The following is a 27,519-nucleotide window of genomic DNA, read 5'->3' as shown; positions in this document are numbered from 1 at the left end:
CCTTTAAAAGCTCTCTGGGCATGTAACTGAGTCTTGGGAGAGCTTTAAAGGAAAGCAGTAATGAAAATCCTGCAGAAAAGGAAAAATAAGCCAACTAAATTAAGAGTTAAATGTGCTATTTTGATTAGGGACTGGGGGTAAAAAAATACTCTAGTACCCCCTGGGTTTGTTCTCAGATAAAACATTTGAATCACTAATTATATTTAAATATTCTTTATGTGTGGATGAGCTTCCTTTTTTTTTCTGCCCCAGTGATTTCCCCAGTACTGAGACTTTAGATGATTGAAGATTATGTTTATCATACTTAGAGGTTTTGGAATCATTTTACCTCAGCTTTGCTTGAAAATGAGGTTGTATTTACTCTGAAATCAGTAATTGTCATGAAGTTTTGCTTTTGTAGAAGGCAAAGCCCCAGAGCACAGCCCCGAACTTACTTAAATGCTGGAAATGTAATAGCTGTGGAACTTGGATCTCAGAAGGTGTTTAAAAATACCACCTTTCACTTAAGCAGAGCACTGACTTAGAAACAACTCATGGTCATGGTCATCCATGTTTATAACAACAAAAAAGGTGATAATGGCAGTAGTGGTAGAGACTGAATGGGAAAAGGCTGAGGCACCATGACTGAAATAACAGTGTTTATCATGCTGTTGGGCAGAATTCTGCATTTTTAAGTCAGTAGCTCTCCAATGGTTGAGCAGCTCAAAGCTGCGTTCATGCATGGATCTGCTGGCAGGTTTACTCTAGCACAGCAGAATCCTTGTTTCTAGGAAATGCATACATAAGATTTCCATTATTTGTGCCGTTCTGAATGAACGTAACACAATTAGTGCAGTGAACTCCAAAGCCTTCACTTTGCCAACTGATCCTCTCAGATTCCCATGACTTCCGCTCTCAGATTTTCCCTTCATCTTTAACAACCTTTGTTCTATAAAAGCTAGTTTGTAGAATCAAAACAATGGCTCTGAACACTGCTCTGAAATAGTCAGAGATACTGCAGATCTAAGCCATTTTTTTCATTGGCACATCACACTATGCACAAGGCTTACGGTTTTGCATTCCGTGTATGAGAAGGTACATAAGCCTCACTTTGTGCTCACATTCTTGAGGAAAGGAAATTGAATGGTTTTGATCAAGATTTTTTTTGATAAACAACCAGTTAAAAATGAAACTCAAGCCCTTTCTTACTTGTGCAAGACTATCTTTTAGTCTTTTTAAGGAAGAGATGCCCAGTTGAATACACTGGGCCTTAGCTGGTATTACTTAAAACTGCATTATTTTCCTCCTCCTCAGGTGGGGTTGTGAATGGTTACCTTTCCACCATTTCTCTTTTTTTGATTGGATGTGGAATATTGCAGAAGTGGTTTTCTCCCCCTGTTGTTTAATAACTATTCTTTAGGTTTTTTAAAGTGATTTGGGGCTTTTTCACTGTTTTCGGTGGCTTAGTGAAGGCGGCTTTCTCCACTGTCTTAGCTTGAGGCCAACACTGAAGATCAAAGTGACACATCATCCATGGTCTGAAAAGAGAGGAGGACAAATAGCAGCTGTGATTTGTGAGCTGCATGGTAGATGATGCGAATTTTTTCCCATGTTTCTAAACCTGAACTTTGGAAACAAGCAATACCCCCATTTATCAAGGGTGTTCCCAACTATGTGTCTTTCTTACATGTATTAGATTTTCCATTGATGTCAATTAAGTCCATGGGCCTGACTTTTTGTGTTACCTTTTCCTTCATGCAGTCACTGTCCTCGTATAACTGCTATCATTTGGATGTTAGCAAGCAGCTGTAAACCTCTATTCCTTATTACTCCCTTGTAACTCAGTGCTATGATGCAGCTCAGCATGCAGATTTTTGAGTAAGGAGTGTTTTCAACATAAACAAGTCCACTGGGTCACATTAACCTCCTTCAGTCTCTCTGTTAAATAATTAAAATAAACTGGGTAGCGTTTAACTATATGTATTTAGAGGCTTACTGGAGGAGCTTATTCAATATCCTAACACAGTGTCTTAAACCTTTCTGAGCTCCAGGTTCCCTTATTAAATATTTAGTGCATAGTGCTGAAAAAGTCAAGATTTGCTTTGTTTTTTAGAGGCAATTACTATTCTCAAAATTCCTTTAGCCTTTAAAATACTGGCTATCTATAAACAGTAATTTTCTCTAGTTGTCATTTCTTGCCACCAAGGTCTATTTTTCACTTGTACCAACCTTAATAGTACGCCAAGAATAAACACTTGCAGAAGGCTCTGCAATGCATCCCTGCTGTATTGTATAGAACCACCTCAAATACCTTTATAAGCAATTAATTTGACAGCAGCCTCATTGGATAGAAAGAAGATGTGTGTCAGCTGCTGACTGTGGTTTGGAGACATCAATATTTCTTCTCTTCTGTTTCCAAAACTGTCAAAATGAAATTAGTTAATTGGTGAGTATTTTTATGTAGCTGCTGTGGGATAGTAATTACTGGTGACAAGAGCTTCTGGATGTGCACTAACACAGTACAGCAAAACCTCGAATTTCAAAATATAAGGCATTATCCTGCACTACTATTATGACTTGACATTTTACCATAGTCTGCCTTGCTAGAGATTCAAACCTTCAAGTTCAAGGTCTTCTTGCCAGGAGAGAGATTTTCCTTTGTACACAGCGGAGTTTTATAAGACATGCCATATAGCTGAGCAAAGGCAGCTTAGTGGATTAAAATAGCATCAGTGATATCTCTTGTCTCTAGGGTAATAAGCTATGAGCAAAGCAAAGACCTCCAGGAAGGGATTTTGTTTCTGTGGAGTCTCTATTAGATGATACTGTATAGTAAACAAATAACAAATTGTTTCACTGAGTCCATTCTCATTTTGCCTAATTGCCTGTCTTGGTTCAGTCCTGTGGAGATAAGACATAAGCCACCTTGTATTTACTTTTACACCCAAGGCCTGATTGCTTACTAAAAGAAGCCAGACTATGTGTTTTCTCTTTGACGGTAGCTGGAAAGTGGTCACTCTGTGCTACGGGTTCTCACGTAAAGGTTTTGATTCAGCACTTTCCATGCTGTTCCATGGTCTGAAGTGGCAACTGAGAAACCCCCTTGTTCAGGTCGAGTAAAAACATCAACTTTGTAGTGTAAAGGTCTCTGGACAAGCTATTTACAGAATCCTGCAAAGAAAGATGTTTTATGCTTCTAAGCAGTAAGCTTCCATAAATTATCTGTGTGCCTTGAAACATAAACTGCCTCATAATCTACCTGTATCAAATGCTTAAAATTACTTAAAAGCTAACAAAGGATGAGCTGTTAGACTGGCATCAGGTTGAATCTCTGCATAGTATCTATTCACCCCTGTAATGTCTACCCACCTCTAGTCTGAAACTTACCTGTTTTTAAACAGTGAACCATGACAAGTCATGACACTATTATAGTATTAGGAAGGATGCATGAGGAATTCCTTTAAAGAAGGTAGTCCCAGGTTTTTACTGGACGCTTCATGCAAAATATGACTGTTCTTTTCACTGTAGTGTTCTCAGGCTTTATGGGGTCTGCATTAACAAACTCTTCCTTTTCTCTACTGTATTTTTTTACTGAAATTTGATGGACATGTAAAAATTCAATTTAAAAAAATACCTCTGATTTAAATTGACAGGAACATTAAAAGGAACATAAATCTATTCTCTCTTACCCAATTTCAGTGTTTTTAAATAACAATTTATTACCAAAGTTCCTGATAAATTGCCCATGATTTTAAATAAATAAAAAAAGGAAAACCCAGTTATGACTGCACCTTTTAATTTCAGACTACAAAGTGCATTCCTGCAGGAGATAAATGATGCTGGTTTTTCTAGTCTATTGAAAGTAGCTGTCAAGTCTGTTGCCAAATAACACGTCTGATTTCATGTCTAATAGTTAGCAAAATTTAATGAGTACAAACTGAAAGCCAGAATAGCTCCCCGTAGGAGGGTAGCTGACTTCTTCTTTTGACACACCCCGTTGTTCATTTGATTCTAAGAGATACCTATAGGTGGCTATTCAGTGCTCTCAATGCCTCTCCTGTGTTCAAGAATGAATGTGAAGCCAGGGCACCTTGGAAATGAATCCACCCTAGCTCACAGCCTGAATAGATTTCAAGAGGAGGGATAAAGGGCAACCTTTGTAGCTAACAAGAGGGCGTTGGTGGTCTGAGATTTTTACTGTTATTTAAGATACTTGATATTTAAGGTACTTTTACCTAAAGCTCAGGAAGGGAGTGAAATTTATACTAAATACAGTGATTTGGTCCTTCAGGTGTTTAACTGTTGCAGTCAGTTTGGAACCAGTACTTGAAAACTTCCCCAAGTTTTAATGCTGGGTATAATCTGACACCTGGGAGCATTAAAACACAGTGTGCTGTGGCCTGAGAGGGCTCTATGGAGAGACAGCAAAGTCCTTGTGAGAGGTGTCATATTTCCAGTGTCGCATCCACAACCAATGTATGGCTCAGGGACTCTCTTCTGGATGTTTTCTTTCTTGGAATTGTCATGGTACTTGGGGTATTGTGTTTGCCTGCATCCTTGTGATGGTTCAGTTGTTCAGCTCTTGTCACTAGGATGTGTTAAGAGTTAAAATAGGCCTTGAGGAAAAGTGAAATGTGGGATTTAGTCACCCCCTATGTAAGTGCTAGGATGGATGTATGTTCTGGTGCTTCCCTGTTTTACTCGCAAGTTTTTCTGAACTTGCGTGGCAAATTCCTTTCAGTAAAAGTAGGCTGTATCAGGTAAAGTACTAGATGCTTTTTAAGGCCATACCTGAAGGTCTAGGTGTCTCTGATGAGCCTTGTAAACCAAAATTTCATGTAACTTGGATTTAGAGATACTCTACAGAGCCACATCAAATTCTGAGTGTGCTGACTGCCAGCTTGTTGGTGTAGCTTGCTATGTGTTTTTGACTTGTTGTGATTAAAGATAGATCATAATTCTTCAACTTCTCAGCACAGGATGCTTGGAAATTGATAGTGGAAAACCTGCTTTCTTGTCTATAAGTGAACTCTTTTTGGGGTTAAGTTGCTGAAGACCGATACCTTCTCAGATAAAGACACTTACAAAAGGTACATATTTATAATCACCTCAGGCCATCTGCCACCAGTTTCAGAATGAATGAAAATATTCATCCAAGATGCATCCTTCCTTACCACAGCCAGTGAATCACAGCAGAACATCTTTTGCTCTGTTTTATTGTTTTAAACCCGATGACTATTTTATACTCATTCTAGAATCTTTTAAATCTTCCTTCTCTTTTGCATTTCCCTTAACCTTTGCCCAAAAATAAGAGGAAATTTTCCTTAACTTCTGTATTGCTATTTTTACATTATCAGAAGCAACTTGTTGGAGACCTCAATTAAAATTTCCATTTATTTCATATGTGGTACATGAGTGGAGAGTAAATTACTTGGTTAGAAGTATTTAAACAGGAAGCTTGCAGGCAATGAATCATATATAAAGTGCCGAAAAGACTTTTGAAAAGACATTCCTTTGTCAGCATTTTCGTGCTAAATGATGTCACGCCTAGTCCCTACCAAAAAATTCTGTAGTCTTTTTAAGGCAAAGCTCAGATTTTTATTAATGCAGACATATAAGTTTAGACTATTTCATTAAAGAAGGTATAGCATGACAGTCCAGGTGTGTGAATTCTTAGTCTTAAATGTTCTGTTTGCCAAGCTGGAATTAAACTGGATTATCCAGGGCTGTCAGTGTGCTGACAATTGAGTTCTCTTCATGGAAGCGGTAGTGCAGAAACAAATATGTTAATTGCATTGCTTAATCTCAGACGGTCAGGTTTGCATGCTCCAGAGGTGTATAGTCACTCTAAAGAAAGTCTTGTAATTTCTTGTGCTTGAAAGAGGCACTTGTAAATAGTTACAAGATGCAATCACATGAGAACAGGAAGCCTCAATGGATTACTAATGAGATACAGAGCCCTTAACCTCAAGGTTGTTGTTTCTATATCTGCTTGGTAGCATTTGGAAGTGCCATCAGGCAGGTGGTTAGCGTGAAATTAGCTGGAGATCTCAGGGTTGTTAGTAAGTACATATCCACCGGAGAAAAATTGCTGTGGCTGTGGTTTGCTTTCTGGCTATCTCCTTCCTTTCCTCTAGATAGGAGACAGAATTTCTGCTGTTCTCTTGTATTGATCTGACTGGGTGAGATTAATGTGAGTCTGGCCACTTTCACTGCTGCTGAGGACTACCTGATGGGCAGTGGTGATGCTGTCAGACCTGAGACCAATGGTGTAGGCACTGGAGGGATGTCAGCAGGGGGAGGCAGCAAAGGAGCTTATGTTTAGAAGGGAAGCTAGTCAAAGAACAGTGAGGGAGCCACTGCAACCACACAGTGTCCTAGGAAGCTCTGAAAGTAACAGGAATGAAACAGGCATAGGTGTAATCCTGTCTTTTTTTCCCCATGACTTATTCAGCCAGTGTGCAAGTGTGTCATATAGACTGTGAAGGAATTCATAGCTCATTATTGACAGTGCACTTATGTGACACTAATGAAGTTGTCACTGATTCCTGCTCTTGTGATTCGCTACAGATTAAACCTGGCCTTTTCTTGGGTTCTCAGCACCTTCAAGCAACGTCTTGCAGAGGAATCTGCCTTTATGATGCTGCTGCTGCTGCTCTGTAGAACAGCTATCATGAGCAATGCCTGTTAGTCCTTCTCACCCTGTCCCTGCTGGGATGTTGAGTGAAAGCAGATACCAGAACTACAAGATGCTATATAATCTGATGATATCAATGGATTTTCAAAGTTAGTTACGATTATGACAAGCCACACTAGCAGGAGCTGTTTTCTACTGAGTTAGTCAACACAGTTTTTAAAGGTGAGAAAAATAAAAAGCAACTGTTGTTTTGACATTGTTTTTGGAGAATATTACCTGAAGAAGCACTTTAAAAGTTTCCCCATTGTAAAGTGTACACTGCAAAAGGAAAAACTGAACCTTTTTAATTGAAGTGCCATCTCTGTGGAAAGATAGTGGAACTAATGACAAGTGTACCAGGTCACCTTTAAACTTGCTCAGACAGGGGAGATGGTGAAGCACTGCTGTTAACGTAAATGGCTCTTGGGGGAGTCCAACCAGCATTGTATAAGTTAATGGTGTGCCCTCCTGCCACTTATGGCTGCTCTGTTATCCTTGACAGCAGCCATCAAATTTGCACAACTTTAACAGGAACATCTGCTTCTCTCCCCTGGTTGTTTCCTTCACATCTGCAGTAGCTGTGACAGGGCATGTGCTCTTCTTCATTCACCCTTGTTGCTCTGACCTTTCCTGTGGCTCACTTTTTATGCTTTGCCTCCTTAATGACTGTTTTAATTCATCTCTGTGTTTGCTGATAGCCTCATTAGGGCCGAGGGACAATTCACCAGGTGAGGAAGCCTGTTGTTTTCCGGGAAGAGTAAAAGTTTGGCAAATTCGACGAGCTAGCCTGGATACTTCCGAAAGACAATTTCACCACACTGTTTCTGCAACTTGCCCAGTTGTGACAAGTGCTCCCACTAAAAAGGGTGATCCCTCCATTCTCCAGTGAATGAATTATGCCCCCTTTGCTGGCTGATCTCTTGGATTTATTTTTTTTTTTGGCCAAGATCCAGGTGTATTCCTGCTGTTTAAACACCTCATTTCCAATAATTTCAAATAGATTTCATTGCCAACATAAGAACTGGACATCTAAAAGCCCTTGGGAACGTGAGACTCCTCTTCAATTCTACCTCTGTTGAGCTTCAATCCAGACACACTTTATCAAGTGTCCTGAGGCTAAGCCGGTGACTGTTTGCTACATGCAGGTGTAGGAAAGTGCTGTTATTGCATCTGTGACATCACAAAATAAATACACTCTTATCAGGGAGCAGATTTCTGTCTCGTGGTAGAAAACCCCCTTCCAAAGACAACAATCTGCAAGAGTAGAAAGGCTTCTTAGTCCTTTGAATCATGACCCTGAGGCTTGAATATTCCTGGACTAAACTGTCGAGACTTTCTCGCAGAGTTGTCTCTTTTGCCAAAGCTAAAGCATGGTGTGGATTGATGCTTCTGATGTTACTCTTGAGTTTGTTCTTGTTGTACAAGTTACAGGATACAGCAGCTTATGTACCATTTTAAAGTTATATGTTAATTTTTCACTTCAAGCTGGATGGCTTAATTAAAACAGAAAATCTACTTAATCATTGTCAAGGACTATCCATTTTGATAAGCATGGAAGAGGGCTGGGTTCTTGGATGCTTGGAGGGGGATCTGTGAACAGGAAAAGAATGTCTTAACCTCTAGTTCTTCCATTTCTGAGAAGGGTCTGTTAACACTATTTTCACTCATTCATACAGCTTTGCATAGCAATTCACACTGTAAGCCTGGGTGAAGTATCTTTATTGTTGCTAGTTGCCTAATGGAAAAAGCCACATTTGTGTAGAACAAGCAGTGCACTGACTGCAAAAAAGGGCTGTTGCTGCATAAGATTATAGGGTTAATAGTATAAATAATACAGTGGAAATAAGGTGAAAGATCAGCATAGGATGAGTGTTGTGTCAGCATCCATTTGTGCATGCATCTAGCTACTGAGTACAGATCTCCAGATCTGGCTCACTGAGTTGTACCTCTCCGAGATTTTCTTGTGTTACAGCCTGCAACTGAAACGTGAAAACTTAAGATTTGTACTTTTTTTCTTAGGCAAAGAAGATTAAAAAGGGAAAGTTGGGGGGCTCAAGAGATCTGCACAACCTTGAATAGAAAAAGAAGTATTAATGGTGGAGCTTTGAAAAACAGTCAGCAGTATGAAGCAGCGAATGTTCAGACCCTCACAACTTCTGAATTCTGATATAATTTCATTTTTAGCAGTATAAGTCAGGGTCATGAGTTACAGTGTGGGCCTATGGGAAATTGTTATCAGGTTCTGATGGTGGGCAATCTGCAGGTTTATTTTTTCCATATAATTAAAAAACCCGCTCATTCAATAATACTGACTAAAAATATGTGTTGGTATTCCGGAAACCTCACTTATGCTTTGCATTTATGGATATAATAGTTAAAATAGCCTAAGTTCAATTAGTTGTTCAGCCAGGTTGGATACAGTCTGCACATACTGAAACCATTTAAAAGTCCTCATGCCTCTCAGAATTAAAAATGCATTTGTGCAATTTAGTTTTATGACCTGTTACTGCTTAACTGGCAGCTGGATCTTATACTTGGACTGCTGCAATGCTTTCCTTGTCCATTGCATAGGAATAAACCCATGATAACCATTACAGCTATATAAAACCTGATATAAAATGAGGCAAACTCTGAAAATAATTAATCAGTGGTGATCAAGACATAGGGGCTTTTCCAGGGACTAAAGACCAGCTGAGGAGCTGATGGCCTGGTGCCCAGTGCATTAACTGATCTGATTGCTTGTAATGTTCCTCGAAATTCCATTTGCCTGATTTGCCCATTGCATGAAAATTTCATCACACTTCAGCAATGAAATGGATCATTCCAATTTGCAGTCTTATCCACTGGTCCTGGGTTTTTTTTGCAAAAGACAATTCTTTCAGTAGCAAAAAATACCGCTGAATGATTTTAATAAACACAGAACAATTAATGGAAAATAAATTCACTGCCAAATTCAGTCTTTTAAATGAAGACTGTCAAACAGAACAACCAGAAAGACTTTCTTAAACCATACCATTTAATGACAACAGTTATTTCTGGGTCTTTCTTGAGCAGATTCTCAGATGAGGGTTAACTAACAAACTCATCTGCCTACCTCTAACTGCTGAATTCACGCACAGTCCTATTACTTTACATTCCCATTAAGTAATTTCATTTAAAGAGGGAAACACACTTTTGCATTTAAAAAATAAACCCCATAAAAACTGAAGTTCTTTGTATCTTGTAAAGCTGAGCTGGTTTGGGTACCAAAGCAGAATGGAGTAGAAGTTCTTCTGGTTGCCCTCCTCAGTTTTACCCCATTGCACATGGACATGAGAATTCAATTTTCACTTGAAATTAAGAAAATGCTTCTTTTCCAAACATCTACTTTTGTTTTCTGGCACTTGCCATTTACTTAATCTGCAGAGCCTAATGATTTAGACAACAGTTGCTGTCCCATATTCTCTAAACAAATATAATTCTTGTCTGATGAATAAACTTGAACTGGGTTAAAAATACCTGTGGCATTTAGTAGATCACAAATATTTGTTTTACACAGCTAAGGCCCAAATGATAATTTGTTATTTCAGGTGATGGAGGAATGCTCAGACTGGCACAAGGCCTAAACCTTGAAATTTATTTTGCATTTATTTATCTGCATACATGAGACAAACTCTAGAGTTTTTCTTTTTTTCTTTATTAAAAGTTTATGATAATATTAAAGGCATGCCATAAATGTGAAGTACTAAGCTCTGCAAGTAGAAACTGGTGAATAACTGTAAGCCTGGCCTATATGGATGTGTGTGTTTGCCTGCTCTCTTCAGGCAAACAGAAAACTCTAGGAAACTGGTTTAATTCTTTTTCCTTTTCCTTCATGATAAATTTGTCAAGGAAGGAACAAATGAGAGAAAAAGTATGATCCACATGTAATAGCAAGAGTGAATGTTAATGGTACATGTGGGAAATACTTCTATATTACAGAGCACAAGATTGCTTATTATTGCAAGTTATAACGGAAAACCAAATCTGTCCCTTGTATTTTCTTCTCTGCCTCACCTAAAAGAGCCACATGGTGGAAAGTTTCCTACAGGAAATGATTAGCACCACTTTGCTCTGAGGTGTTTTATGAAGGTTTATGTTCTTAGATTTCGTTTGTACAAGTGTCATGTGTGCTTGAACCAGGACGAATATTACTGCCTGGCAGAAAGGCAGTCCTTATAGATTAACTTCAGCAGGTAGAGAGACTCATGTTTTAATTTATTTCTGCTTTCAGGTCACTCTTCCTCCACCTTTCTTTTCATTTACAGCAACTTTTCCCTTCTCCCTCCCCTGTTTGCTGTCCCTGCTTTGGTCTTGGCTGTTTTGATTTATTGACCGCTCAGATTTAATGTTTCATTCGTTGGAGTGCTTGTGTCTGATCTAAGGTCACCTATGCTACTTATTTCAGGGGACTTTAATCTCCATATGGATGTGACCTCTGACACTCGCCAAAGAATTCACTGTGTTACATGATTCTCTCCAGCTGTGTCAGCAGGTTCCTCCACCCTCACTGAAAGGTTATGCTTTTGATATCATTAAATTTTTGGGTCTCATTAGCAGGGTTTGAGGTCGCTCACCTTTTTTTCCAGACATACATCTAGGTCTATGGTACCCCTAGGGCTCCTCTCAAATTGATTGCTACTTTTGAGAGTTGTTTTCCTCTGGTGTCATATCTTGCCCAGAATAGGTTGAAGTAGCTCAGTGCTGGTTCCCTGGTTATCCTGTTAAAATGCTTATTACGATTTTGCACATGACTTACTACTGGCTTCCACAACAAGCACAAATGTGTTGACTGCAACAAAGGGTGTACCTTTATGAGCTGTGAGAAACTCTTGGGTTTGGAGCCTGCACACTGTGTGAGCATCAACCTCCATTCCTTCACCTGGAAGATTGTTGTATTTTTGCTTGGTTTTGTTACAGATGTTAGCTCTAGTAATCACAATACTTGTATGTATTTGAGGAATGCAAGAGTAATGGATACAAACTCGATTGCTTTCTTCCTTTTTTTTTTTTTGAGGGTGTGTGAGCTACGTCTTACTTTGCCTGTTACCATGGGCAAATGATTATGGGAAGATATTTCTTGTCTATTTATCTTCAGAGAAGTTGATCTAGCCTCTTGTGGCAGTTCTGGACTATCTCTGAACAGTTCTTACTGCCAACAAGTGAAAAGGTAAAACTTTAAAAGTGAAACTGGGCTGAATTGTGTACGCAGAGACAATTTATGAGGAAGCATATAGAGAAGTATTGTATATCCTTCAGGATGGGAAGCATCCAAGTCAGGACCTCGTGACATGGGTATGAAATTATTACAGAAAACATCCAGTGGCTGATGGCATGGTAGAGAAAAGCTCTGCTGAAACGCTCAGCCTAGAAGATGGTGTGTTACCTTCCAAGTGACTTTTAGCTTCTTCTCTTGAGAAGAGCTGTCATTTTTAGAAACACACATTCTCCCCTTTTCCCTCCAGAAGCCACTCCATGAGCTGGGGAGGTTCTCATAAATATGACGGATAAAAGCACATGAAAACCAGCAAATGTTATTTCCTTTAATATATATTTTTCTAAGAGTATTTGCCTCTTGGTGTGCGATTCTCTGTGTTCATATATCTGTAAGCAAAAGCCAGCATGAAATGAAGGTAGAATAGATGATGAACTGGCACCAAGCTTTTTAGAGGTCTTTCCTCTTCCAAACAGTATCAGTGATGACCTCTAAACTCGCTTGTTTCTCTTACTATTGTTTGCAACATTAGATTCCATAGTCATTCATCTTCCTATTGACAGCCATACTCTTACTCTATAAATAAATGATGCAGTTGATTTTGTGCAGACCAAGCTTGCTGGTTTTGAGACTTACTAAAGAATGTGCTGAGCTAGGGTCATATTGTCCTAGTATCTAGATGTGATGCTCTCCAAAACACTAGTTGTTTTCTTCTTCAAAGAGGGCAGAGATAAAAATTCCCTTTAAATGTGTCTTTTCTGTATGCTTCTTAACTAAGGAACTAGAAAGAGAGGAGGTTATTCAGCATTTCTGATGCAGGCATGCTGCCTGCATGTATATTGCATTGAAAGAGTACTCCTTGGGAGTGATTAGAATTAGTCACAGAGATGAAATGGATGTGGATAGAATTGGCTAGCAACCTTCTGAAAGCCTTCCTCTTTCTTTGATATTTTCCTTGTAGTTTTGAAGTACATCGCTATGAAGTTTGATATTTTATTAACAATAATTGTATTTCCCTCTTTTCATTTGAGGATTTCAAAGAGTTTTAGAAGCATAAATTGCATATCTGCCCCCTGACTTCTATGAAGAAAGTGAAAATAAGGTCTTGTCAAATATGTTAGTTGAAAAAAAATGTATTAAACTGAGAATAAGCAGCTCAGTTGTGATTATTAAGTCAACTCTGTTCACAACACTTGTACTGGCTTGTAATGTGCAAGCCTAGTAACTTCCTAGTTTGTACATTCTTGTTCTTCAGAGATGATGACTGCCTCTCTGAAAACCGTAAAGATTGTTGAGCAACTCTGCATAGAACCGTCTTCTGGGCTGGAAAGCCCACTAAGAAATGGTCAGAGAGCCTTGGTGCAGCCAGTCACTGAGGCATTAAGAGGCATTCTGAACTTGGGCACATGTTGTTATCTGTACGTATCTCATCATGGAAGGCAGCAAAATTTATATTTTTATATTAATATTTAATACTTATATTAATATGTTTATTTATTTTATATTTATCGGTGTGTCCTGGAAGCTGCTTCCATTAGGAAGCCCTATCCTGTTATGACTGTGCCCTGCAGGGGGAGTTAGGGAAAGGGTCCTTAGTGAACTTGAATGGCAGTGGTATTTCTAGGGAAGCTAAACTGTAAAAGAATTGGGATATGGAGAGTAACACATGTGCCAGACTCCTGATCAGAGGTAACCCAGAGCCTCATAGTCTTCGACATTCATACTCTGTCCTCCACAGTGCCTGGCTGGCAGGCATTCCCTCTTCGGTATGCAGAAGGTGTTCTATGACGAAAACCTTTCTCTGGTACTGTTGCTGATAAAATGTATTTCTCCTTGGAGAGTTTTCTTATTTAAATGTGAAGATGTAACTGAATTTAAACTGCAAATATTGACAACCCTTAAGTTGAACATCTGAATAGGTTTACAGGTGAAGAGCTGTAAATTTGGGCTTTTTATAAGTGAGCCCAAAGGGGCTTTGCTTTTCACAGCCTGACTTTCTGTTTCTCACTGTAGTTCTCGTCAGGAAAGCTATTTCAGAGTGTCCAGCGTAGAATTCACTTACTGTGATCTTTACACTTTAAAAATTCTTCATTCCCTGCTCCTCTAATGCCTTGCTTCCTGAGAAACCATTGATTATAAAGTATGTTAAGGCTGTTCTTGAGTTTTCCTATCATTATTGTCTCAGCTATACCTTAAATGTACTTTAGAACTAAGATGAAGGTTTATATAGTGCAAGATTGAGATTAAAATGTGCAGAAGAGTATTCTTATATTTTTTCTTTTTGCTGCCTTTGGGCACCTAAATGTAGATACAGCAAGTCTCAGTAGATCTAGGCAGAGAACAGACTGAGTTGATGGTTAGTTTTTAAGATAGTCTGAGAGTTTTATTAAATCTGAAAGCCACTCTGCAGACTGAGTGCTTGTTCTCTAGATTGCTGAACACTGGCAAAAATGAGATGGAAAGCCAGCACGTTAACACTTGGCATTTGTTTAGCACCTGCTCGCAGATGTGTCTGAATATTAAGAAGAATAAAAGGTGTTCAGATGTGCGTGAACAAGCAGGAGGAAATATAGATGTGAACATGTAGGAGGGGAAAGACTATTACAAGGGCAATTCAATTAATGCAAACGATGCATGCAGATGTCTTTGGCTTTTTTAGTACCTTTCACTGGTATACTCTATATGAGCTAGGGAGAGGGGAGGAGAGCTCTGTCTTCCTCTGCATGGCAGCAGTACTTGCAAACCTTAGCATCATACTCCTGCCTGCAGATAATAAGGGGACACTTTCTCTTACTTGCCTGTGTAGCTTTGAAACATGAACAGTAAAACAGCTACTAAAACAAAAGATGCATTCATGAGGTAACTAGGTTTGCCTTCTGAAAACATCTGTGTACCAGTTGACTCCTGGCACTTCAAGGAAACACTGTCATTGCTTTAGAATACAAACATGATAACTGAAAGAGAGTCCCAGTTTTTTTAGGCTGTATGCTCAGGGACAGCCTGTTTGATTTACTTTGGCATTGACCTAACAGGACTGTTCCTAAAGGAAGCGGGATTAGGGTTTGAAAATAGACATTCTTTCGGCTACATGTTGATTGCTGGAGCTGGATCTAGTCCTCCATCCTCGTGATGCACCTTCTGAAAAAATGGCTTCTACCCTTATCTTGGCAACTGATGTCTTGTGAATGATGACTTTAATTAAAAAGAGGACCTGTCCGCTTGGTTTTTCAGATGAGGCACATGGCAAACTCAAGTATGTGGCCTGAGCAGTCCCAAAGTTTTACTTTTTAATTCCCTCCCTTATAAAATCTCCTTCTCAAGGGACAATGAAGGTGGTGACCCTGCTCTCCTGAAGTCAACAGAAACATTGTTGTTGACTCTGGTGGATGCAGGCCCATCACCTTAAGCACTATAGGAAATCCATGCAAATTTCTCTTGATTTATCCAAAGAGTTTTGGCTAGGGCTGTAGATCTAATAAGTAAATACATTATTTTTGAATTAAAAACCTCTTTTTTACAAAATCTTTTCTGTCAACCCCTGGCCATCTGCTTATCATCCCCAAGCATTGTCATGCAACGTGTTTTATAGACCAATATTTTGAAATGCAGTGGCATGGACAATTTACTTTCTCAGTTTGTGTATTTATTTTCCATATTAACTTACAGAGAAGTTTCTGTCCTACAAGCTGGTAGCTGCTTGCATTTTTTTTTTTTTCATGTTTATTATGATATGAGTATTGGGTACTTGCATGAAAATTCGGAGACTGCCAATGACTTATTACTATGTAAGATACTTCTTTGCTGTCTTCAACATTTTTAACATTCTGTAAAATACCTTATGCATTTTTCTGCTGTAGCATATTCTGCTTAAAAGTGCAGTGGAGTTTTTCCTCAGGAAAAAAGAAAAAACAGCCCCAAAACATCTTTATATATATATTTTTCTTTTACTGCATTGTATGTGTTGAGTGCACAAATAGAAAACTGAATTTCCTTTCCTGGATTGCATATACATAGTTTCTGGTCCATTGAGGTTGTTATGGGTAAAAATTTGGCAACAAAAGTTGGACAGTACTTTAGCTAAAATACTTGTCAAACCAAAACACAAGAAAGCAAAGGAACATTGCCAAGGAAACCTTTTAGAAAGTTATGTATTATATATTTGAATACTCTTATTTTTGAACATCCCACACACACACACTTAGAAGCCTAAATTGCACTGCTAACTCTTTTGAAGGTTAAAGATTTCTCACTTACTCAACTCAGTGAAATTTTGGTCCCCAAAGTACAGTGATCTTAGCCACTCAATAACATTTCATCAATACGGATGTGAGCCTGGCCATATTGCACCAGACCAAGGTGTTCTATATCTTAAAATCCTGTGTCTGGTATTAGTAACTGATGCTGTAAAGCCTACACCCCCACCTCCACCCCCTCCAAAAAAAACACAACAAGGGAAGCATGAAGTGAGTATGAAACAGGGCAATCCCCCAGGCTTGCCACTTGAGGATTGTCTGTTTCTGAGGAATGCTCTCCCTTTTACCTTCTATTTTCCCATCTTCTGTGCCTTTGATATTACCCCCACCTACACCAATATCTGTACTGCAGTCTCTTGTCATATAAGGAGCCTGTGCTGCTTTGATGGTGAGTATTTTTATTATTCTCTGTGTTGTCTCTCTGTCTAGCTCACTTATTAAAAAACTCCCCCTGTTCTGTAGTGCTGTTAATTTACAAGGTGCTTTACAAACGCTGATAAGGGCCATCCAAGGCTTTACTCTAAACAAGACGAGACAAATGAAAGATGAAGCACTTGAAGGCTATTCAGGAAAGTGAGGACATGGAAATGTCTTATGCAAAGAGAAAGGGGGTTTTGTGAAATGGGGTTTCTGAGAAAGCATTTTAGGGCAGAGAGTAAGTTTGGCAGTGGAGAAAAATGGTCAGGTGCAAGGAGCAGTGGAGGTAATATATGAAGGTAAGAGCAAGGAAAGGAGAGGAAGGATAAAATAGACTCAGAAACAGGGAACAGTGAGTTGTGAAGAAATTCACTTGAGAGGAAAGCAGTAGTTTGAGTGAGAGTATCTCAGGTTTCTTCAAAATGGTCTGGGATGGAACTTGAGAAATCCTTATAGTTTGTTGGGTTGCTTTGGTTTTTTGTCTGTTAAGAGAACTTGACTATCTATGACACCTTTTCAGTTTATTTTGTTCTTAGCCCACACGCCGTGATAGGCATAGGTAGTGGCGCTTACATGTATGTTAGAAAATTTCCCTACTATTTAAGACAAGTCTGCCTTGCACTAAATATTACACAATCCATTGTGTTCATTTATGAAGGGAAGGAATTAAATATAAAACCTGATGCAAGACAGGAAGCCAAAGGCAGGAAGGGTGTGCTCCGTCTCTGCACATCTCCTTGTCTAATCCATCTAATTGACTACTCCAATCTCCTTTTCTCCCTATGGCTTTGTAAATGCCAGGGAAGATAGATTGAAAAATTGACTTGTTATGATGAACTAATCTTTATTAATAAGAATAGACTAAACTTGTGGGATAACTCAGAGTCTGCAAGATGCTTTGCCCCTTTGTCTTCCTGGGAAGTTTGAGAGATTCAGTGTCTTGTATGAGCTGGCTTTTTCTTTGTGCACTGATGTTTTGGTTTGCTCTCCATCACTTATCTCTGCAATTAATAGGCCAGCACCAAGTCAAGCAAGGGACATGTGAAGTTGTGGCAGTGCATCGTTGCTGCAATAAGAACCGTATTGAAGAACGATCACAAACAGTCAAGTGTTCCTGCTTCCCGGGGCAGGTGGCAGGTACAACAAGGGCTCAGCCCTCGTGTGTGGAAGGTAAGCAGTCTCCTGCTCGCTCATAGTTCATTAAGATTGAGAGTTTATTCTCCTTGATTATTTGACTTCCCACTGCCTCAAAAGCATAATCCTTCCTTTTGTTAATTTTGGAGACATCTCTGTGCATTGATGATAATGAGTCTGTGCATAAATCTGGATGTAATTAATCCTCTTAATATATGTACTCGTCTATTTCATGTCTGTGCCAATAAAACTCAGCTTTTTCATGCAAGAACTCTTTAAAACTAGTCTGAGAACAGCATAAGCCAAGAATTTCAAGCTTATAATATTAACTCTTCCAGATGTCTTTAGACTTAGTAACTTGGCTTAAAATTCACTGGATAATAAATGCAGCCCTAAGACTGAGCATGCAGATAGTGCTGAGACATCTGAGTTTGAGAGCTGTTCTCTGGATGAATGTTTCATTGTTTTATGTGCCTGATGGTCTCTTATGCTGGGCATCAGTACAACAGTGATGCCCCATGTCTATTTGGTTTCATGTGTTGTAACCCCAAATATTCCAGTATAAGCTGCTATACAGGACACAGTGTCTGAACTAGAGCACATGCCTGATGAAGCAAAAATGTGGTACAGTTGCCTTAGTCCATCACATTCCTGAGTGATGGACTCCATCTTGACTCCTCAAAGGGTTCAATATTGGCATCCTTATGCTTTTAACAGTATAACTCATTTGAAATTAAATTTATTATATACACTAAAACCAAAATCTTACCTTGATCATGATGTTGACCAGGCATTCTGAGGCTATATAAAACTTGCCTCCTCCAGATTCATTCTGCACTTCACCCTAAATTTCCTCTCTGGCTTACCAGCATTTCAGAAACTGTGGGTTACCCTTCTTCCTTTTCCACCAGCAGAATCTATTCACTGGAGAGGCTCCTATCTTGTTAACTTAGAAAAGAAGTTACTGGATCCCCTATTTCATGAATTCATAAGCAAAACTCTTTGGTTTTCATTCTTTTTCACACAAAAAATTGCAACTACTTCAAGTTAAATATAAAAGAAAAACCCTCAAAGATATTTAGTTTTAAACATAAAACTCAAAATACATGTGATGTCTGATTTATTTTTTTATTTTTTTAAGTCTATTACCTGTTTTAAGAACCTCTCATTTAAGAGAGTATTTTTAAAATGATTACTTACATCCTTAGTCTTTTCATGCCTTGTAATTCAGGAACACAATCAGCTTTAGTTGTGCAATTTGTTAAGTAGTTTTCTTGGCAGATCAGAAGTACCTTCTGTATTTTTAGGTGACAAGTCAAACAGCAGAAATACTTTTGCATACACAACAGATAATAAAAGTCACTCATTGTTTTAAATTTCCTTAAGGGTTGCAAAGGTGACACTCATTCTATGACAGATATAAATGTACAGTATCTTGAAGCTTAATTCAGTCAATACAAATAGTTGCTTAAAGAATTTAGTAGCTGTTTTCTTCTTCAAGTATAGTTGAATTTAAGTGCAACAAAATATTATGAATGTAAGATTTTGGTTTTTAAAGTAGAAGCCTTTGATTCCACCTCAACCCTTAGGGTAACTCTTTAGCACACTTTGCTTATTTTTGCAAGTATCTGGGACTACAGTCAGTTGCTATAGCACAGAAATGATAACTATCTTTCCTTAGCCTCAGGATTAGATGTTTTCTCCTGCTTTGTACATATCCTTCAGTAGGCTTCTATACTGTAGAAACCAGAAACAGTTGATGCCTCGAATTTGCATATTTCAGTCTTATATAGACATTTTGTTTTCTTTTCCAGCACTTTTTTCCTGAACACAGGGCTGTTTATTTTGCCTATACTTTGCCCTGAGATTAAAGGGAACAACATGCCCAAAACACAGAGTTACTTTTCCAGGCAAAAGAAAAGATTATATAGAGCAGTTGACTTGTAGCATTCTTTTAAAGCATTTTCTTTGACCTTCAGACCTCATCCAGTAGTAGCTATCACTATAGTAGGGCAGCAGTTTTTTCTGTGCTGTTCATTAGGCATGGCATGCATGTGGCGGTTGGTACTTACAGTTCCTACACAGAATCATCGAATGTCTCAAGTTGGAAGGGACCCAGAAGATTTTTTTTTTTTTTTTAATTTAGTTGAGTATTTCCTCTCAGTTTTCTCAGTCTTGAAGCATATGGGTCTCCTGACCTAAATCCCACTGGCTTTCAGTGACAGCTTGCTTGTTAATTTAGGTGGGGTAGAGCCTAATTCATCAGGCAGAGCTGCTAGTTGATAAGTATTGAGCATTGTGGACTTTTGTACATATAGGCCATGAAAAAGGCTTATGAAGCCCATCATTACATTTTTTAGTGTCAGCCATAGGCCAGCCAGATATTTACATTCTGAAATAGGTTGACAGATGCTAAAGAATTTTACACAAGGTCAGATTTAAAGCAGCAGTTTACTGGAGCAGCACTGTACATAAGGCTAAGCCTGGCTCAAAGTGGTAGTGAATGTATACACCAATATTCACAGCTACCTAAATTTCAGGAAGGCTTCTTATTTGAGCAATGTCAGAATGGATTTTTGCATAATTACTTTTGGGCATACACCTATACATAGAAGTGACATTTTTTTCCTCAAGATATGTGCTATGGAGGAAATCAAGTGCTGGTGTTACAGAAGAAATTATAGACATCCAAGTGAGTTCCAAGGAAAAGGTGCTGAAGTGGTACAGAAAGGAAAATAAAAGCTAGTTAAATCTTGCAAATACATGAAGTGGAAGTCTTGACTGTCTTGATTGCTCCAAATCAGTCCTTTCCCATGTTGTGCAAGTAGCACTGTGTTGTGGCACCTAAATGACATTTATAGAGTGCTTTGCATTTCAAGAGTGCCTTTCATCTCAGAAACTTTAAATATTGGCAGTAGAAGTCAAAGTACTTCATTTAAAAAGGATATGGAGGTGAAAATCAATGTTTGTTATAGACTGAGGTCTTCCTAGCATTTTTACAAGCACAGTATAATCACTTGTAGCCTAGATGAGAGAACAGGGCAGGAACTCTTTGGATATTCAGAATATTTTTTTTTATCTTTTGCCCATGTTAACACACTTACTTAGATAGTTGCATTTTGGATGCATCCAACAAGCAATTCTGTCATTTGTGTATTTTAACTTAGTTGTGAAAGCTATTGACAAGCATTGGCAAACAAAAAAAGCACAGCTAGTTCTTCTGTACGCATGCACACCTCATTTTCCTGGGGGTTGTTTGAGTTTCCAAGCACAGTCCCATCTGATACTTTGGGAAATGTTGCTGTAGATAAATTGAGCCACTACACTCAGAAAAAAGCAAAGCACACACAAAAAAGCATTTAAATATGCAGAGAGGACATATCACACAGCCTCTATACCCTGCTTTAAGTTGTAGCAATAGTTACTTGATTGCAGCTATAGAAAATTTTGTTTAGCAAAGGTCAAGCCACTTTTCTGTCTATGAATAAATTACATTAAAAGTAGTCATGAGGTTTTGTTTATACCTATTTTCTTTATGGAAATAAATATCCTTGAGTAAGTACCTCCAGCTTGTCTAACAGCTACTGCCAAGGAGATAAAACATTAATAACTTGTGTCTGTGGAGTAGCTATCTTAGCTAAGTGCATTAAATGCCTCTAAGTAAATCATCACTAGCCAAATCATCTTCCATCCAGGCAATTCTATTAGTCCTAGAATTTATGAGGAGGAATCATACAGATTGGAAGAAAATGTGAATAGAACTAAAGAATTGTTTGATAATTTTCTGTAGGGCCAAGGAGCTGCAATGAATGAAAAAGACAATTTTGGCTGAAAGCCCACCTGTGTTACAGACTGAAAGGAAGAGAACATATAGAAACAAGAACACAAAAATCCAATACCTAAGAAATAGATAAGAGAAGAAATAGTCGAGAAGATTTATCTCCCACTGTTTTTGAATGGTTCTCAGAATACTTGGGAACCATGCTAATGCCATGTTAGTATTCAAAGTATAAAGGGAAGTAGACAGTAGAATACATAGTGTACTGAATTTTTTTATGGAAGAGAGCTTAACCCAGTGGAGTAGGAAAGACATCTGTATTTGTCCAGACTAAAGATAGTATGAATTTACTTTTTCAAGCAGAGCACAAAGAAATCCTTAAAAAAGAATTTATTGGCCCATGATGCATGAAATACTGACATTGTTAAGGCATATCAATATCACAGCTCTTTTGGTAAGTAACAGATTGGAGAGGTATTTTCTAACTTATTGTTAACTGAAGAGGGTGCTAAGCAACATCTACTAGTATTAAACATTTTCCCCATTCTGACCTTAAGGTCCTGACAAGCTGACTTGTAGGTCTCTGGTCAGTTGTTGTAATTCAAAATGTATTTCAGAATACTTGGGGGTATTCTAGAAGAGCACTATTACTGTGTCAGTTTTGAGAGGACAGGCAGCATTGTCTAGATACTTAGGCACATCTAAGGCTGATCTCAATCCTGTGTGGGTAACTGAGAAGCTGATGTGGTATCCAATGAGCAAGGAATTCCTGGAGTAAAGAGCACAAAACTTTATGTAACTTTCTGAAAAGAGATTTGCCAGACCCAACTGATTTCATTTTCTGCGGAGTTTCTGAGACTCGATAGAGATAGATTTGGGTTTAAAATATTTAAGCCCAGGTTTTCCAAGTTCCCTTGGAAGATAATGTAAAATTTACTTAATAAAAGGTTTGTTTACTAAATACATTTGAGGATTTAAATCTTTTTTCTTTTTTTTTGGTAAGCTATTTGATTTTGAATGATGTGCCATTGTGTGCACTGCTCAGTGTGACATACTTCAAAAATACTTCTCTCCCTAGTGTCATCAGTAGGCAATGGTAGTCGAATGGCCCATACCTACTGGGATTTCACAATGCTTAGCTCTGCACCTGACAAGCTGCAACGTTTTCAACAGTTGTCTGAAAGGAAATATAGAATCTCCCCTAACAAAAAGCTTATGCTTGGGCTTCATCTGGTGGGGCAAAGGAGTAATTAATGACAAGCACAAAGCAGTCTAGAGGCATAGTCCTACTCACAGGAAGTGGAACCTGTTCAAAATGACTGCATTAATAAAGACAAATGAATTGTGGTGTGAAATTGAAGAAGTTCAATCAGCTCAGCTTATCAGGCAGAATATTGAAAAGTTACTGGATTTCAGCACATAATACCTTCACAGGGAGAAAATTATGATTATTAACAGGTGCTGTAATGTAAGAGTAGAAAGTATGACAAAAAAGGTGGAAAGAGGCAGAAGACTGAGGCGGTGTTTCATGCTGAGATGGTTTAACTGTCAAATAAAAATTACAGTGGGAAAGTTTCTTTCTTCACCTTTTCCAGATTGGGTGTAGCCAGACACAATTGGGTGCACAACCAGTGAATTGCGTGAGGCAAGATGAGACGATGTATTGACACCTTACTCTCTATGAACCTACTCTTTCCATGGTGTCATACTATCTAGGGAGTGGTGTCAGCAGAAGATTTATTTCTCAAAGGGCTTCTGACTGCTTTCCAGGGAATCAGCTGGCTAATATCAAACTAAAGCAGTCTCCCTTCGTGTGGGTGGTTGTGTATGAGAGTGACATAGCTGCTCTCATTTCTTAGAAAAGTCATTGGTTTAAACCTCTCCGAGAGTGCCTCTGTCTGAAAGAAGAAGGAAACTGACATCCTCCAGGGAGTCGCACAGGGGCAATGATAGTCAAAGAACTCTAGCTCTGAAGACGAGCCTAATGGCTGTGATGGATAATTTTAATGGACTAATCTCAGGAGTATGTTCAACACAAATAACTACAGCCCATTAGGACATACAGACCAGCAGATTGGACATTACAACCACAAAGAAACTGGACATGAAACGGATGTAAGAATTAGCGGATTCTAGGTGCCTGTGGGAGGCAGGGGAGCAAGAGGTGGTTTTCAAGGTCTGAAGCTGAACTTTTATTTTTAAGGTAGCACTAAATACATGAAAGCATGCTCACATGTCAGAGTTCAGGTGAAGCCTCAGCATGTCACCACATTCACACTCACAACAGCACTGTGCAGAGCTGTGTAATGCAGTAGCTGGGCCTCCCAGGAGCATTTGCTGGCTTTGAAGCAGAGCTCTGAAGATACAGGTAGCTTGCTACCAGGATCTCCTGCTTGCTTAGGGACCTCTGCACACGCCCTTGGTCTTCTTGAATCTGGCCTTCTAGGCTTGCTCTTGTTTACCTGAAATAAATGTGCTATAGAAATTGAAAAACATATAGAAAGTAGCAGAAGTAAAATGGGTGACTAGCCCATAGATATGGAGTGGAAATGATCCCTCACCTCCTAGGAAGCACAGTCAAGTTTCACTCGTTTTGTCAACAGTCAATCAGCATCAAGGATCTAAGAACCAAATGGCTGGTGAAAGGAGTTATAAATTTACCTTATACGTTTATGAGATTGAAAGAATAGTTTAGACAAGCCAAACTGGTATTCCAGAAGTATATTTTTCATAGTGCTTTTCACATAGGCTGAGTGAAAGTGTAAAACAAAAGTAATTGAATGAACATTTCAGCAATATCTTGATGTCAGCTTGCCTGCTTGTCACCCTAATTGAAAGGTTGCAGGAGTATGAATCTACCTTGAAATTAAAAGGAAAATAAGTGCTTTATAAGCAGTAGACTAAATTATTTTTGTTCATCTCCTTTGGATGTGGTAGCTTTTAAAGTATGCAATTCAATATTTTGTGCGCATAGTAGCACAATGCACACGAACTAAATCAAGATTTTAAGCCATATTTTATTTTGAAATCCAATTTAGATTATGAGAGATTGTGAACTGATATATTTCATGGTAATTTTCTGTGATTTGAGGAATTTCATGGGAAATGCAAAGCAGAAATTCATGCAGATGTTTGCAGCTGTTCATGGGAAAGTATATCTGTTGTTAACAGCAGTATTATGAAGTCATGACTACATTTGTAGAAATAACAACCATGGTGTTATTAATGGAAAGTGGCTTAAGAATTTGAAAATTAATAAATTTGCACAGTTAAGGTGTATTATGGTAGTGTTCCAAATGAAACTGCAAAACTGGCAGTGTAATTGCAAGTAGATTTTTTAGTTAATAATCTAATGGTTTCCAGTGGTTTCCACATTCTTATCTGCACTATTTGCTGACAGACTTCACATGCTTACATCTCTGTGCAATTCTATTTTCTCACCCAGTGAAGGGAGAAACTGGCATTTCTTCATCCAGTCTTGCATAAGCATATCCAGGTTAAACAAGAAGCTTTAGTTTCACTCTGTCTTATAGCAGGTACTTGACTGAAGCATTTAAATGAAGGAGGCAGGTCATCTTTGTAGTCAGTTGAGATGGTAAAGGCACTTCCAGAGATCAGTTCAAATGCTGGAGTCAGTCTCTGGTGGTGCTTGCCTGTCTTCACCATTTGCGTATACAATTTACACTTCTGTGTGCTTGTGTGTACCCCATTTTTAGCTCAACTGCAATCAGTGTGATTAACTATTAAAACAGTAACTGGTGGTTCTACCTTTTGAAATCAAACATTTGAACACTGCATAGATAACCTCTTTACTGAAAACAACAGTAATTAAAACCAGATTGTCTTCTGTTTCTCTTTCCTATTTCTTTTTCTAGCTTCCATTGTCCTACAGAAGTGGTGGTGTCATATGAACCCCTGTTTGGATGGAGAGGACTGTAAAGTACTACCAGACTATTCAGGTTGGTCTTGCAGCAGTGGAAATAAAATCAAAACCACAAAGGCAAGTACAGAGATCACCTATATTTAAAGGTAGCAGTCTGCTGAGAGCACTTATTGCATTGCAACTGTGGGTGTGAGCACCAGCACTAGCCTCCTCAATTGTTCTCAGAGAGGGAAATATTGCATCAGAGCTTCCCCTTCAGTGTCAGCCTAGTGAAGTTATTGGATGCTGGAGACAAACGAAGAAAGCCCTGATTCAGTCTTTAGTGAGCAAAGAAGCTATTACATTGTGACTAGGGCTAGAGGGATAATTGTGTTCTGGGATTAATTCTTTAATTTGCAGGCAGTGTATACAGATCCAAAGTCTTTATCAGCATCATCTGAAGTGAGAATCCTGTGCTACTGGAAAGCCCTTTTACCTTTTGAAAGCAGCAGCCTGTTTTGGGAGTTACTGAGTTGCACTGAAATGTCAGTGGGAATTATTGGACTTAGCACCACTGGAAATCAGTCTGGTTTAGATCATTTCTAGTTACAGGTCACCCTGTAGATGGCCTGTTTCTTAAAAAAGCCCTTTATGCCAGCCTATTTTTTAATTAATGAAGAGCAAAGAGAAAATATCATGTCCTCTGTCTGCTTAAAATCTAGAATGACTTCAGTGCATTGGAGTTCAGCAAGTCATAGCAAACTGCATATTGAAATATATCATAAAACAGAAGTCTCTATCAGGCAATAACAAGGAAAGACATTAGCTTTTCCCTTTACAGCCTCTTCTTGTTAGAAGTGAGTGTTGTTGATTAGGTTGCAGTCTGAGTTAATAAGTGAATACTGACACCAAATGTTGTTTAATAAAAGCTGTTCTAAGGAATGAAAACTATACTAATTTTTGGAAGATACAGAAAATTGGATGGTTTGGGCAGCTGTGGTTTATATGGGTAGTCTAAAGCCCTTCTATAGACATTGCACAGTGGCAGGCTTGCTGGAAAAAGCTGACCAAACCAACCGCTCTGAAACCATATTTCTGTTTCTAAGATCAGAGGAGTTGTTGTAAATCAGTGTTATCTATCAAATGCCAAAGATGTAACCTATAGTGTGCCTAGGTTCTGCTGTTCTCCTGTGATGGATACTCCACCTGAAAGTTGACCTGAACACTCTAGAATCAGTGTAGGTAATGGCATGTTGCAAGATCTAGATTACCCTCACCCTTTACATTATTCTCATGGGCAATGACTTTGAACTATTCATATAGAGGTAGGATGTAGTGTTGTAGCATCACACTGAAAGGTAAGACTTGTGAAGCGGGAATTCTAGATGTTGAATAAGACAACTTCATCTCTGGACATACCAGAAGAGAGCTGGGCCTTATTGGAAAAGAGTAAGCGAGGGTTAAATATCCTTGATGCCTTCAATAGATACTAGAGGGATGAAGGGTAGAAGAATGAATTTGATGTTGGCATTGGTGGCTGAAAGCTTGAGAAGAGCTGCCTTTTAGTTCATTGAGGTCAACTGCCCAGACAAGTCATACAGCCTTGTGTTCATGACTCTTAAACACTGAAAAGAGGCATCTTGAGTCAGTGGAAGTTTACTAATAGGAGGGCAAACTTGGCATGGATCATTAATTTTATTATCCATGACAAATATTGCAACCAGCAAACTACAGGATATAGTAACGCATTCTGATGAGTTTAGGGATGTCTTACAAAGCTAGAGTGGGACAAATCATCCTGCCTGAAATTAGCCCTGTGCAAATTCGTCAACTCCAGTGAGTGTGTGTGGGTCTAACAGAGGGCAAAGTGTAGCAATACGAGTGCAAATATTTCATTAAATTCTTCCTCTCCTTTGCTGGGGTGGGGATTAATGTATTTTACATCAATTTTCATTACTATAGGAGATTTTTTTAGGGGCATTTAATTGAAAAGATAAGGAAACAACTGGCACTTGTGCTTAGATGTGCATCATTGTACAGTATTACTGTCATGAAAACTGTTCATTTTCCTTGCATGGTTTTGTTTTTCTTTTAATGCCCTGTGTTTTAGATTTTTCATTAGAATGTGTTAGAGGTAAGACTGTTTTTCTTGTGAATGTGGTTAGTAACAGCATAAGGAAGATCCTG

The 27,519-nt window shown here is 38.6% G+C and overlaps 1 protein-coding gene across 1 annotated transcript in view; it reads left to right on the top strand.

The window, feature by feature from the left end:
- Positions 1-25,497, top strand: part of TAFA4 (TAFA chemokine like family member 4) — a 70,924-nt gene extending 45,427 nt beyond the window's left edge. The window contains exons 4-5 of the mRNA XM_061362069.1: positions 17,573-17,728; positions 25,346-25,497. Of these exons, the coding sequence (XP_061218053.1) occupies positions 17,573-17,728; positions 25,346-25,497 (308 nt within the window). The remainder of the gene's footprint in view (positions 1-17,572; positions 17,729-25,345) is intronic.
- The last annotated feature ends 2,022 nt before the right edge of the window (positions 25,498-27,519 follow it).

The sequence above is a fragment of the Neopsephotus bourkii genome, unplaced genomic scaffold (genome assembly GCF_033783945.1).
Source record: "Neopsephotus bourkii isolate Nb327-2 ecotype Australia unplaced genomic scaffold, CSIRO-AGI_Nbou_v1 NB_1080, whole genome shotgun sequence".
Classification (NCBI taxonomy): Eukaryota; Metazoa; Chordata; class Aves; order Psittaciformes; family Psittacidae; genus Neopsephotus; species Neopsephotus bourkii.
This window is presented reverse-complemented; position numbering and strand designations above follow the sequence as displayed.